This window comes from Pristiophorus japonicus, chromosome 3, assembly GCF_044704955.1.
Source record: "Pristiophorus japonicus isolate sPriJap1 chromosome 3, sPriJap1.hap1, whole genome shotgun sequence".
NCBI classification, from domain to species: Eukaryota; Metazoa; Chordata; class Chondrichthyes; family Pristiophoridae; genus Pristiophorus; species Pristiophorus japonicus.
The window spans coordinates 224,036,732-224,051,649 of record NC_091979.1 but is presented as its reverse complement, the minus strand read 5'-3'; the positions used below and the strand labels follow the sequence as shown (position 1 = coordinate 224,051,649).

The 14,918-nt window shown below is 43.5% G+C and overlaps 1 protein-coding gene across 1 annotated transcript in view; it reads left to right on the top strand.

The window, feature by feature from the left end:
- The window catches only part of LOC139255296 (polycystin-2-like protein 1), a 231,024-nt gene that overhangs the window by 102,516 nt on the left and 113,590 nt on the right, over nt 1–14,918 (top strand). The window contains exons 4-6 of the mRNA XM_070873897.1: nt 2,012–2,259; nt 5,245–5,469; nt 14,650–14,878. Coding sequence (XP_070729998.1) covers nt 2,012–2,259; nt 5,245–5,469; nt 14,650–14,878 — 702 coding nt within the window. The remainder of the gene's footprint in view (nt 1–2,011; nt 2,260–5,244; nt 5,470–14,649; nt 14,879–14,918) is intronic.

Sequence of the window (14,918 nt, the reverse complement as noted above, 5' to 3'; positions counted from 1 at the left end):
GTAGCTCAGTCTGGTCAGGTAGACCTTATGAGCAGAGTAAGGCTCCCTGCAACCGCTCCCCTGCTTCCTGGAGCCTTTGCAGGGTCAAAGGCTGCTTCCCGAGGCTCTCTTAGCTCCCCCACATGTTGCTGTTGTTGCTTTTGTTCCTCCGTTTTCTGCAGCCAGTAAGGGATGGCAAATACCACTCCCATCCTTCAGTAAAGTAAGCACTTCTCTCTGCTAATAGAAAGATTAGAATGTCAGAAAATGCAAAATGAAACAGAATTTCAGCAAAAACTGTTCTCAGCAAAGCTCCTCCAACTCTCCAAATACCAATGAACTGAGTATTTGCAGATGAGTGCCCCTTTAAGTAGTGCTGGAATTGACCGTTTCTGGCCTGTATGGCCCAATAACAACAACAACTTACATTTATATAGCACCTTTAACATAGTGAAATGTCCCAAGGTGCTTCACAGGAGTGTTATGAGATAAGAAATTTAACATCGAGCTGCATAAGTAGAAATTAGCGCAGGTGACCAAAAGCCTGGTCAAAGAGGTATGTTTTAAGGAGCATCTTGAAGGAGAGAGAGAGAGGTAGAGAGGTGGAGCAGTTTAGTGAGGGAGTTCCAGAGCTTAGGGCCTAGGTAGCTAAATGCATGACAGCCGATGGTTGAGTGATTATAATCAGGGATGCTCAAAAGGGCAGAATTTGAGGAGCGCAGACATCTCGGGATGTTGTGAGGCTAGAGGAGATTACAGAGAGAGGGAGGGGCGAGACCATGGAGGGATTTGAAAATATGGATGATAAGGAAATCGAGGTGTTGCTCAACCGGAAACTAATGATGGGTGGGTCCAACACTGAGCATTCAACATGCTAACGTTAATGAAAATTGCAGCAGGGTCCTATCAATGTAATTGGACCCTGATTTACATACTTCAGTCAGGCTCCCTCCTGTTTCAGGCAGGAGCTCTGGCTGCCTATGTGCAGGGCCTGATCAAGATGTCAGGGGGCAGAACAGCAGCAGGAAGTTCTGTATCCCCATTTTCTTACACTACAGCCCCATTCTCACCAAAAATGGGAATGAAAATCATCCTTTGTATGTCTCAGTTTTTCTTTTGTCTATTATATGACATTACTCTAAGTAATAATGCACAAATTTAGCTAAGAAAATCAAAGCATTAATCTGTGTTACTTTATTATACAGTTGTAATTTTGTAATATAAATAAGGTTTTAAAACATCAAGGGGCTGAAATTGCCCCTTTCCTTAAGGCCGCTTAAGCGGCAGCCACGCTGTGGAGTGCAATGGCCACCGACTTTTCGTGTAATGGCTGCCATTATCAAAATCCTGCTTCTGTGTTATCCCGGCAGTGACCTGCTCCCCCCCACCTCTCCGCTACTGACGATCTGTGCTAAGTCCATCGTCACAGTACGCACTGCCGATCTAACCCCACCCGACGGCGAAATTCCACCTTGAAAATCTTCGGCCCACCCGGCAGTGCCAAAACAAACCTTTTCACGGTGGTCCAGTGAGGCTGGGTTTTTTTTGGTGCCTGACAATTATAGCCCCGGATTCGGCTGGGCCACCAAAAGGCAGACTGGCACCCCCGCTTGTGTGCCAGGCCGCTGGTCTGGCCGAAGCCCTCCCTGATGGCCCAGTGAACCAAAGTTGAAAGATCACGCAGTCTGTCCCCTTTAAGTGAAGGGGAGAGTGGTGGTGATGTGGCACCATGTCGACGTCATCGCGGTGGCCACTCCACACCACCCCCAACTTACGCTCCTGTAGTTGTCACCGCCGCATATCCGCCCCCATTCACAGCGACTTCCGGATCCAAGTGAAAAAAAACTAAGAGCGGAATTTCACTCAAAAGGTGACCTCAACCACTGCGCAGTAAAAACCATAGAAATAGAGTGTGTGCTCCCTGTTTCGAATGGGGAGCAATTTCGGACCCCAAAGGTCTTGACTTTCTATGTTGCTCATTTTTATACTTTGCAACAGACTGTTTCATATAACACTTTTATTTTATGTTCAGTATACACAGGGCCCATTGCTGAATGGATTGTACTGGACCAAGTGGTACAACAGCGATACATTTTCACATGGACCTCATTCATTTATTTACTACGAGAATATGCTTCTGGGTGTTCCCCGTATTCGACAGGTCAAAGTGATGAATAATTCCTGTGTGGTTCACAAGGACTTTCGACAAGACATCACTGGATGCTATGATATCTATACAACAGACAATGAAAATAAATCCCCAATCAATAATGGAACTGCGTGAGTGTGGTCTTTCTACTTTAAGGATGGATTGCAAACATCATCTCGACTAATAGCTGTACTACATATTGTTATTTCTTTCCCCCCTCACCTCCTCCCTTGTAGGCTTTTACTCCTTGCTGGGATACACAAGCACTTGTCACCCTCCAGTGCTAAGTGGTCATTACTCATGTTTTAAGCCTTAACAATGTGTGCAGGAAGGATATTTGACTGCAGGAGACATCATAGCGAAAAGCCTGGTGTGTCTTCCCCCAAAGTATATGCACGTACAATTACAGCAGCGGTTGCTGTATTTTGATCAAGGCTGGAACTCCGGCTAATTTTTCCCTTCCTAACCTTGGAGCACTAAGATCAATCGTGATGCCTGTACTGTCACTCCAGGTGAGATCAGTTAAGTCAGTGCAGATCAGGGTTCGAACCTGGGATCTTCCCAGTCTGTATGCATCATCATTGGATACATTTGCTGAGTCATCAGAAGAGCCCACATTGCCATTTTAAAGATGCGCTCCAAATGATCAATACATCACTTCCTCAATGCAGGGGTGGTGGGGTTCCATTGTGAGACTTATGGTGTAGAGCTTCACCTGATGAGAGATGTGAGTAACACCGATAGGGCTGATTCCGTGACCTACGCTCCCATCTAGGAAGGCGTCGCACCTCACAAAATTATCCCTGTCGGTTATCAGTGAAGTAAAAATGCAAAACCGTCTAAGCCAACCAGAGCACCAAAATTAGCCCAAACTTATTCTATTAACATCTCACATTAGAGCAAATAAACAAGGCATATATAGTAAATTTATCTTGATAATTTAATCAAGTCAGTAAGTATTGAAAACAGATAAGAAAGCCAGATTGCATTTGCTTTGTCAAGGTTAAATTTTAGATTCAAAATAACATAAATGAATCATATCACTGTTAGCACCAGACCTTTAATAGGGCCAAATTATTTGTGAATTACTGGAAAGCCAGACAGTTTTCCCCGACAACAGTTGATTTCCATTTTGTCCCTGGTTAGAATTTTGTTTTAGGGAGCATTATTCCAACTCTGGCCTCTTGGCCATCCACCTCTTCCTTTGACCCACCATTGGCAGCAGTGCCTTCAGTTGTCTCGGCCCTAGGCCCTGGAATTCTCTCCCTAAGCTTTTCGTTAAAGATGCTTCTTAAAACCTATCTCTTTGACCAAGCTTTTGGGCACCTGTCCTCATGTCTCCTTTTTTGGCTAGATGTCAATTCTTATCTGATTAAGTTCGTGTGAAACACCTTGGAACGTTTTACTACTTTAAATGTGCTATGCAAATGTGAGTTGCTGTTAACTGTTTTAAAATCTATTTATTGATTTCACAATTCGTCCTCATCGACAAATTCCTCCACAGCCTTGCTCCACCCACCTCTATAACCTCCTCCAACTTCAGGAACCATCCCTTAGCCTTTTGTTCCTCTAACTCTGGCCTCGGTTCCACCATTGGTAGCAGAGCTTTCAATTGTACACGGGGCAATGTAGTAGCATGGTTAGAATGTTGGTTGACAGACAGGAAACAAAGAATGAAGGATTGGAGAAGAGTTGATACTGGTGTGCCCAGGGGTCATTGTTGGGTCCACCTTTGTTCTAGCTTTGTATAATGCTTTGTACAAGACATTTTGGATTTGGGCATAGGGAACATAATATTGACATTTATTGATGACACAAAAGCAGGGAGTTTGATAATCAGTGAGTAAGACTGCAAAATATTTCAGGAAGACATAGACAGGTTAGTGGATGGACAAACAGGTGACAGATATAATTTAAAGTGGAGAAGTGTGGAGAAGAGAAAAAAAAAACAGTAGTATATACTCAGAGGAAAAATGGCAATAGGAGTATACACTCAATTGAAAGGCACTGACAGTGGATGAACAGAGAAACCTAGAGCTTCAACTACATAATTCCCAGAAAGTGCAGGTAGATATACCAGGCTAATAGTATTTTGGATTTTATAAAGAGAGGCATAGAGTACAAGAGCAAAGAAGTAATGACAAAGTTGTACATGGTAATAGTTAGGCCACATTTAGAATAATGTGTGCAGTTTTAAGGGCTTCCATTATGGAAAGGAGAGAGCATGCAGTGCAGATTTACCAGGATAATGCCAGGGACTAGTTATGATGAGGGACTTGAGATATTGGGACTATTTCCACTGGTGCAGAGAAGGCTGAGGAGATTTAATCGAGGTTTTAAAATCATGCAAGGTTTTAATAGAGTGAATAGGGAAATACTGTTACCTCTAGTTGGGAAGTCAATGATGAGGGGTCATCAACTTAAAATAGGTACCAAACGAGTGAGGAAAGAGGTGAGAAAAAGTTTATTTACATAAGGGGAGAAACAGAGTTAATGTTTCAGGTTGATGACCCTTCTGAAGAGTCATCGGCCTGAAACGTTAACTCTGTTTCTCTCTACAGATGCTGCCTGACCCGCTGAGATTTCCAACATTTTCTGCTTTTATTTCAGATTCCAGCATCTGCAGTATTTTGCTTTTGTACTATTTACATAAGGGTTGTTGGAGCATGGAATGTTTTGTCACAGGGGGTGGTTGAGAGACTATTGCATCTTTTGAGGGGAAATTGGATAAATATTTGAAGCTGAGAAGAATACAGGGCTATGGGAGGAGAGTAGGTAGTAGGATTAGTTTAGATTGTTCGATCAAAGAGCATGCATAGACCTGATAGGCTAAATGGCCTCTTTCAGTGGTGTAAACTTCTATGGTTCTGTCTAAACCCTACTCTTTGGAACCTCCTTCCTAGCCCCCTCCCATCTTGTCCTTCTGTCCTGCCTTAAGAACTTTCTGAAAGCCTGCCTATTCAACCAGGTCTTTTATCATTTCTCATAACTCTTTCACTTATGTTTGGTGTCCAGTTTTCCTACCTCTGTGAAGCTCCTTGAAAAGATTTTTGTGTTAAAGGCACTATATAAATGCAAGTCTGCTGTTGTTAATCATGAACATGCTCTTTGTGTAGGTGGACTTATTATTCTGAGGGAGAACTTGGAGGTTCCTCACACTGGGGTAAATTAACTGTCTACAGTGGTGGTGGTTATTACCAGGATCTCAAGACAAATATGAAAGAAAGTGCTGTAATTCTGCAAGACCTGAAGGATAGCCTGTGGCTGGACAGGGGCACTCGTGCAGTTTTCATTGATTTCTCAGTGTACAATGCCAACATTAATCTCTTCTGTGTTATAAGGTAGGTCATACAAAAGCCAATTTCCCTTGAGAACAGAAATCTTACACGATAATTTAGATTTAGTTACTTGAATATGTTGAAAAGTGTCATGTTTATTTCAGTCACTCAGACTTCCTTACTTAAGTTCAAAAGTGCAATAACGCCAAGCCTAATCTGTCTGGCAAGCCAATAATTGCTGTAAACAAATTGTTTCATGTAAGGATATCATACATAAACAGATATTTTGGCTTGTAACAAGTAAAATAATTTAACAGTAATAGTAGCTGTATTTTTATGTGACTTTTAGTACACAGGCTTATGATTTCAACAACAAAGTATGTTAAAACCCAGGCAGTGGAATCAAGCTACATGATGAAGCATTAACATTTGGCATCATTGAGTAGAAGGATACTGATTTGATTCTCTCTCACCACTCACACCATTCAATTCAAACGTGGACCACATTGAAGAAGGAGGCTGCAGAATGAAAAATCAGCTGTGGGTGTTATTAATGGGTCACTATCATGTGTCTGCCAGGCCTGGTCTGGAAATAGGCCTTCCATCTTATTGAGGGAGATGAAAAATTAAAAAATACACTAGGGTGAAAAATTACAGTGTGTGCATAGTTGGAAAATAATGGGTCAATTTTAAAGGTCAAGGATCTCAGGGTAGAACCTTGCTAGATTGGAGCACAGTTCACAGATAAGACTATAATACTGGAAGGTCGATTCTGCATTTTATGCTCCCATCTAGGAGTGGAGCCTGGCTAAATTACATCACATATCACCTCGCCAGAAACATTTTTACAAAGCGTGTGAATTCATTTACAGTAAGTCCAGAGATTTCTGACTGAATTTGTAATAGGAACAAGATGTGCTCATGCACTTCATTCATATTTGGTCAAACATTATATGGTGGGAAATAATTTTTAGTGAATATTTTTTACTTTATATTTGGGTAAGAAGCATCAAATATGTAAAAGTAATTCCACTGTTCAAGAATAGAAGAAGAGAGAAAACAGGGTACTATAAACCAGTTAGCCTGACATCAGTAGTAGTGAAAATGCTAGAATATATTATTAGAGACGTGGTAACAGGGCACTTATAAAATCATAATATAATTAGGCAGAGTCAATATTCAGAGTTATGAAAGGGAAATCATGTTTGAGAAATCTATTAGAGTGTTTTGAGTGTGTAACTGACAGGGTAGATAAAGAGGGACCAGTGGATGTAGCATATTTGGATTTTCAGAAGTCATTCGATAAGGTGGCACACAATAGGTGTTAAACAAGATTAGGGCTCATGGGATTGGGGTAATACGTTGGCATGGATTAAAATATAGCAACATAGCAACAAATTTACAGCACGGAAGGAGGCCATTTCAGCCCATCGTGTCCGCGTCGGCCGACCAAGAGCTATCCAGCCTAATCCCCTTTCCAGCTTTTGGTCCACAGTCCTGTAGGTTACGGCACTTTAAGTGCAGAGCCAAGTATTTTTTAAATGTGGTGAGGGTTTCTGCCTCTACCACCCTTTCAGGCAGTGAGTTCTGGGTAAAGAAATTTCCCCTCATATGTCCTCAAAACTCTCCCCAATTACGTTAAATCTACGTCCCCTGGTTGTTGACCCCTCTGCCAAGGGAAATAGGTCCTTCCTATCCACTCTATCCAGAAGCGGCGTGCGGAGGCCTGGCCCGTAAATTGGCGTGGTCCCGGCCTGCAAGACCATCAGCAGGCCGGGGCCTTTGAAAGAAGCAGCTTGCGGTGGCATACCACTGCAGGGAGCAGCATGTGCTGCTGCAGGAGAGCGACGACTACGAAGCCAGGTCGCTGATTGCAGTGCAGGCAGGCACAGCAGGAGGGGCGAAGGAGCGGCAAGAGTCCATAGAGGGAAGTGACCGGGGCCCAGGAGAGGCGTGAATCTGGAGCCCAGAAGAGTCGAGGGTCCAGGGGCAGCACGGGCCAGCCCACACTGCAATATGTGTGCGCGCTCGGTCTGTGCAGCAGAGCTGGTCTCCAGTTAGTCTTGGGTAATCCTTGCCACTGAACCAAGACCTAGCTCTGTCAAGCCCATTTGGTAGCTGGTGTGCAATGGCCACCACATGTTAAAAAAATCCAAGCACAGGCATCTTCCACCCTTCATGATGTACTTCGGGATCTGGAATATTAGCTCCTTCATTGAAACACCTGTGAACTCATCCCTTTTTGGCATAGAAGCAAATCACCCTCGCTTCGAGGGACTGCCTATGATGATGATGATTCTGGCCCCTCATAATTTTTATACATCTAATCAGGTCTCCCCTCAGCCTCCTCTGTTTCAAAGAAAACAGACCCAGCATCTCCAATCTTTCCTCATAGCTAAAATTCTCCAGTCCATGCAACATTCTTGTAAATCTCCTCTGCAACCTTTCCAGTGCAATCACCTCTTTCCTGTAATGTGGTGACCAGAACTGCACCAGCTGCGTCCTGACCAGTGTTTTATACAGTTCAAGCATAACCTCATTTTTTTATTTTTTTTTTATTTCAAAATATACTTTATTCATAAAAAGAATCTGTACAGTACATTCAATGGCATTTCATTACATTTCGCTGCGGTCAGCAATCCCATACAATACATCTGGGTGCTGACGGCAGTTCCGTTCGTTACATTTCTCGTTTTTCTGTTCAACTGCGATTCAGTACAATAAACAGGGTACATTGTGGTACATTTACACAAATTACATTCCATGTGTTACAATACAGTGCCCGGAATGGGTGACGGTACATTTACATTTTTTCTTTTCAAACATGCATTTCATAACACACCTTGCATTGTACATGGCACTACATTGATGTTTACAGATTTGGTGCTCTATGTACACAAAGTGTAAATTACAAATACAGCCCGAGGGAGTTTGGTGCTGATTTCTGCCCCCGGGTTTTCCGTGACAGAAGGGCTTTAGACTGTGGCCCTTCCCCACCGTGCCTTTGCGGTGACTGCACCAATTTTAAGTGCGTCCCTCAGCACGTATTCCTGGATCTTGGATTGCGCCAGTCTGCAACATGCGGACGTGGTCATCTCCTTGTTCTGGAAGACCAGCAAGTTTCGGCAAGACCAAAGAGCGTCTTTGACTGAATTGATGGCCCTCCAGCAGCAGGTGATGTCTGTCTCGGTGTGTGTCCCTGGGAACAGCCCGTAGAGCACAGAGTCCTGTGTTACGGAGCTGCTTGGGATGAACCTCGACAGCAACCACTGCATCTCTTTCCAGACCTGCGTTGCAAAGGCGCAATCCTGAAGGAGGTGGGTGACAGTCTCGTCCGCCCCGCAGCCGGCCCGGGGGCACCATGCCGTGCTGCTGAGGCGTCGGCTGTGCATGAACGCTCTGACGGGTAAGGCCCCCCTCACCGCCAACCAAGCTACGTCTTGGTGCTTGTGTGTAAGCTCTGGTGATGAGACGTTCTGCCAAACAAGTTCGACAGTCCACTCAGGGAACCACCCGACAGGGTCCACCGTCTCCTTCTTTCGGAGGGCGTCCAGGAACTTACGTGCTGACCACTGTTTGATGGCCTTGTGGTCAAAGGGGTTTCTTTTGAAGAACTTTTCTACGAAGGACAGGTGGACAGGCATGGTCCAACTGGTGGGGGCGTTTCGCGGCAGCGTGGCCAGACCCATCCTTCTCAACAATGGGGACAGGTAGAACCTCAGCACGTAGTGACACTTGGTGTTTGCGTACTGGGGGGCTGTGCATAGCTTGATGCAGCCGCACACAAAGGTGGCCATCAGGATGAGGGCCACGTTCGGAACGTCCTTTCCTCCACTGTCCAGAGATTTGTACATCGTCATTACTCTTGTACTCCATGCCTCGACTTAAAAAGGCAAGTATTCCATATGCCTACTTAACCACCTTATCTACCTGGCCTGCTATCTTTAGGGATCGATGGACCTGCACACCAAGGTCCCTTTGTTCCTCTATACTTTTCAGTGTCCTACCATTGAATGTGTATTCCCTTGCCTTGCTAGACCTCCCCAAATGCATTACCTAACACTTATCTGGATTGAATTCCATTTGCCACTGTTCCACCCACCTGACCAGTAAGAACATAAGAACATAAGAAATAGGAGCTGGAGTAGGCCATATGGCCCCTCGAGCCTGCTCCGCCATTTAATACGATCATGGTTGATCCGATCATGGACTCAGGTCCACGTCCCCGCCTGCTCCCCATAACCCCTTAATCCCTTATCAGTTAAGAAACTGTCTATCTCTGTCATAAATTTATTCAATGTCTCAGCTTCCACAGCTCTCTGAGGCAGCGAATTCCACAGATTTACAACCCTCTGAGAGAAGAAATTCCTCTTCATCTCAGTTTTAAATCTTCTGGAATTTTTTGAGGATGTTTCCAGTAGAGTGGACAAGGGAGAACCAGTTGATGTGGTATATTTGGACTTTCAGAAGGCGTTCGACAAGGTCCCACACAAGAGATTAATGTGCAAAGTTAAAGCACGTGGGATTGGGGGTAGTGTGCTGACATGGATTGAGAACTGGTTGTCAGACAGGAAGCAAAGAGTAGGAGTAAATGGGGACTTTTCAGAATGGCAGGCAGTGACTAGTGGGGTACCGCAAGGTTCTGTGCTGGGGCCCCAGCTGTTTACATTGTACATTAATGATTTAGATGAGGGGATTAAATGTAGTATCTCCAAATTTGCGGATGACAGTAAGTTGGCTGGCAGTGTGAGCTGCGAGGAGGATGCTGTGAGGCTGCAGAGCGACTTGGATAGGTTAGGTGAGTGGGCAAATGCATGGCAGATGAAGTATAATGTGGATAAATGTGAGGTTATCCACTTTGGTGGTAAAAACAGAGAGACAGACTATTATCTGAATGGTGACAGATTAGGAAAAGGGGAGGTGCAAAGAGACCTGGGTGTCGTGGTACATCAGTCATTGAAGGTTGGCATGCAGGTGCAGCAGGCGGTTAAGAAAGCAAATGGCATGTTGGCCTTCATAGCAAGGGGATTTGAGTACAGGGGCAGGAAGGTGTTGCTACAATTGTACAGGGCATTGGTGAGGCCACACCTGGAGTATTGTGTACAGTTTTGGTCTCCTAACCTGAGGAAGGACATTCTTGCTATTGAGGGAGTGCAGCGAAGGTTCACCAGACTGATTCCCGGGATGGCGGGACTGACCTATCAAGAAAGACTGGATCAACTGGGCTTGTATTCACTGGAGTTCAGAAGAATGAGAGGGGACCTCATAGAAACATTTAAAATTCTGACGGGGTTAGACAGGTTAGATGCAGGAAGAATGTTCCCAATGTTGGGGAAGTCCAGAACCAGAGGTCACAGTCTAAGGATAAGGGGTAAGCCATTTAGGACCGAGATGCGGAGGAACTTCTTCACCCAGAGAGTGGTGAACCTGTGGAATTCTCTACCACAGAAAGTTGTTGAGGCCAATTCACTAAATATTTTCAAAAAGGAGTTAGATGAGGTCCTTACTACTAGGGGGATCAAGGGGTATGGCAAGAAAGCAGGAATGGGGTACTGAAGTTGAATGTTCAGCCATGAACTCATTGAATGGCGGTGCAGGCTAGAAGGGCCGAATGGCCTACTCCTGCACCTATTTTCTATGTTTCTATGTTTTCTATGTTTAAATGGGCGGCCTCTTATTTTAAGATTATGCCCCCTAGTTCTAGTTTCCCCTATCAGTGGAAACATCCTCTCTGATTCCACCTTGTCTAGCCCCCTCATAATCTTATACATTTCGATAAGATCACCTCTCATTCTTCTGAATTCCAATGAGTAGAGGCCCAACCTACTTCCTCATAAGTCAACCCCCTCATCTCCGGAATCAATCTTGTGAACCTTCTCTGAACTGCCTCCAAAACAAGTATATCCTTTCATAAATATGGAAACCAAAAGTTTCCAGTATGCAGTATGCCAGGTGTGGCCTCACTAATGCCCTGTATAACTGTAGCAAGACTTCCCTGCTTTTATACTCCATCCCCTTTGCAATAAAGGCCAAGATTCTATTGGCTTTCCTGATCACTTGCTGTACCTGCATACTAACCTTTTGTGTTTCATGTACAAGTACCCCAGGTCCCTCTGTACTGCAGCACTTTGCAATTTTTCTCCATTTAAATAATAACTTGCTCTTTGATTTTTTTTCTGCCAAAGTGCATGGCCTTACACTTTCTAACATTATATTCCATCTGCCAAATATTTGCCCACTCACTTAGCCTGTCTATATCCTTTTGCAGCTTTTTTGTGTCCTCCTCACACATTGTTTTTCCTCCCATCATTGTATCGTCAGCAAACTTGGCTACATTACACTCGGTCCTTTCTTCCAAGTTGTTAATATAGATTGTAAATATTTGGGTTCCAGCACTGATCCCTATGGCACCCCACTAGTTACTGAACCCAAGAATGAACCAGTTATCCCAACTCTGTTTTCTGTTAGTTAGCCAATCCTCTATCCATGCTAATGTATTACTCCCAACCCCGTGAACTTTTATCTTGTGCAGTAACCTTTTATGTGGCTTCTTGTCAAATGTCTTCTGGAAGTCCAAATACACCACATCCACTGGTTCCCCTTTATCCACCCTGTTCGTTACATCCTCAAAGAATTCCAGCAAATTTGTCAAACATGACTTCCCCTTCATAAATCCATGCTGACTCTGCCTGACTGAATTATGCTTTTCCAAATGTCCTGCTACTGCTTCTTTAATAATGGACTCCAACATTTTCACAATCACAGATGTTAGGCTAACTGGTATATAGTCTCCTGCTTTTTGTCTGCCTCCTTTTTTAAATAGGGGCATTACATTTGCAGTTTTCCAATCTGCTGGGGCCTCCTCAGAATCCAGGGAATTTTGGTAAATTACAACCAATGCATCCACCATCCCTGCCGCTACTTCTTTTAAGACCTTAGGATGCAAGCCATCAGGTCCAGGGGATTTATCTGCCTTTAGTCCCATTATCTTACTGAGTACCATCTCCTCGGTGATTGTGATTGTGTTAAGTTACTCCCCCTCCTATAGCCCCTTGACTGTCCACTTTGGGATATTGTTTGTGTCCTCTACCGTAAAGACTGATACAAAATATTTATTCAGAGTTTCTGCCATCTCCATTACTAATTCCCCGGTCTCATCCTCTAAGGGACCAACATTTACTTTAGCCACGCTTTTACTTTTTATATACCTATAGAAACTCTTACTATCTGTTTTTATATTTCGTGCTAGTTTACTTTCATAGTCTATCTTCCCTTTCTGAATCATTTTTTTAGTCATTCTTTGCTGGCTTTTAAAAGCTTCCCAATCTTCTGTCCTCCCACTAGTTTTGGCCACTTTATATGCCCTTGTTTTTAATTGGATACTGTCCTTTATTTCTTTAGTTAGCCACGAATAGCTATCTTTTCTTTTACATCCTTCCTCCTCACTGGAATATATTTTTCTTGAGAGTTGTGAAATATCTCCTTAAATGTACGCCACTGTTCATTGATACCTTCCTGCAATCCGCAGCTTTCTTCTTCATTATCAACCACACAGCCTATTTTAGTGACATCTGCAAACTTCTTAATTATACCCCCAACATTTAAGTCCAAGTCATTGATATATACCACAAAAAGCAAGGGACCCAGCACTGAGCCCTGTAAAACTCCACTGGATACAGCCTTCCAGTCACAAAAACACCCATTAACCATTACTCTTTGCTTCCTGCCACGGAACCAATTTTGGATCCCACTTGCCACTTTGCCCTGGATCCCATGGGCTTTTACTTTCGTGACCAGTCTCCCATGTGGGACCTTATCAAAAGCTTTGCTAAAATCCATATACATCACATCATATGCACTGCCCTCATCGATCCACTTAATTACCTCCTCAAAAAATTCAATCACGTTAGTCAGACACAACCTTCCCATAACAAATCCATGCTGACTGTTCTTGATTAATCCATGTCTTTCCAAATGAAGATTTATCCTGTCCCTCAGGATTTTTCCAATAATTTCCCCACCACTGAGGTTAGGCTGACTGGCCTGTAATTAGTCAGTCTATCCCTTTCTCCCTTTTCAAACAAACATTAGCAGTCCTCCAGTCCTCTGGCACCACACCTGTAGCCAGAGAGGACTGGAAAATGATGGTCAGAACCTCTGCTATTTTCTCTTTTGCTTCATTTGCAAAAATCGATAGGTTAACGGAAAGTAAACAGAGAGTCGGAATAAACGGGTCATTTCCAGGTTGGCAGGTTGTAACTAAGATCAGTGTTTGGGTCTCAGCTATTTGGAATCTACAACAATTACTTAGGTGAGGGGACTGAGTGTAATCTTTCCAAGTTTGCTGATGATACATACACTTTATTTTTTAAAAGGTGAGAGACCAGTAAATGTTGGTATTTCCAGGGGCGCTAATGGGAGGCGCAAATGTGTTGAATTTCTAGCTCTTGGTCCTTACATCAGGATGAATATACTTGCCTTAAATGGGATGCAATGAAGATTCACTAGATTGATTCCTGGGATGAGATGATTGTCCTGTGGGGAGAGATTGAGTAGAATGGGCCCATATTCTCTGGAGTTGAAAAGAATGAGAGGTGGTCTAATTGAAATGTATAAAATCTTAGAGAGCTTGAGAGGGTAGATGCTGAGAAGCTGTTTTCGCCGGCTGGAGAATCTAGAACTAGTGGAAGTAGTCTCAGAATAAGGGGTTGGCCATTTAAGAATGAGATGAGGCGATATCGCTTCACTCAGCGGTTTGTGAATCTTTGGACTTTTCTACCCAGAGGGCTGTGGATGCTCAGTCGTTGAGTATATTCAAGACTGAAATCGATAAATTTTGGGGCACTAAAAGAATCAAGGGATGTGGGGATAGGACAGGAAGGTGGAATTGATGTAACAATCAGCCATGATCAGCCATAGCTCCTATTTCTTATGTTCTTACATGAAATCTTTAACTGGTTAGTCTGTGGATTTATCAATCAGTCATTGGTTACATTCACAGAAATGAATGTGGCAAAACATAAAAGTTGACCTAGTGGCAGCACATAGTAATTTCAGAGCTTGTAAATATTTAGCACCATACAATCCAGGCATAACCTTTTGCCTTCAAGGCTTCCGGTGTAATATTTTGTGTGCTGAAATTCCTGACATGCACTTCCAGTGTTCAAAGCCACTGTGGTGGGATTGCTAAAGATGAACATTTACTCAGTCTTTCAGTTTTTATAATTTTATTTGTTTTTAAAGGCTTGTAATAGAATTCCCTGCAACGGGTGGTGCAATACCTTCCTCGCAGTTCCGCACAGTGAAGCTCATCCGTTATGTCAACAGCTGGGATTATTTTATCATCGGCTGTGAAATAATCTTCTGTGTCTTCATCCTTTACTACATTGTGGAAGAGATATTGGAACTCAGAATTCATAAACTGCAATACATCAAATGTATCTGGAATTGCTTGGACCTGGTGGTAATTCTGGTAAGCTGCTATTTTTCATAGCATTTCCACCTACAGTTTT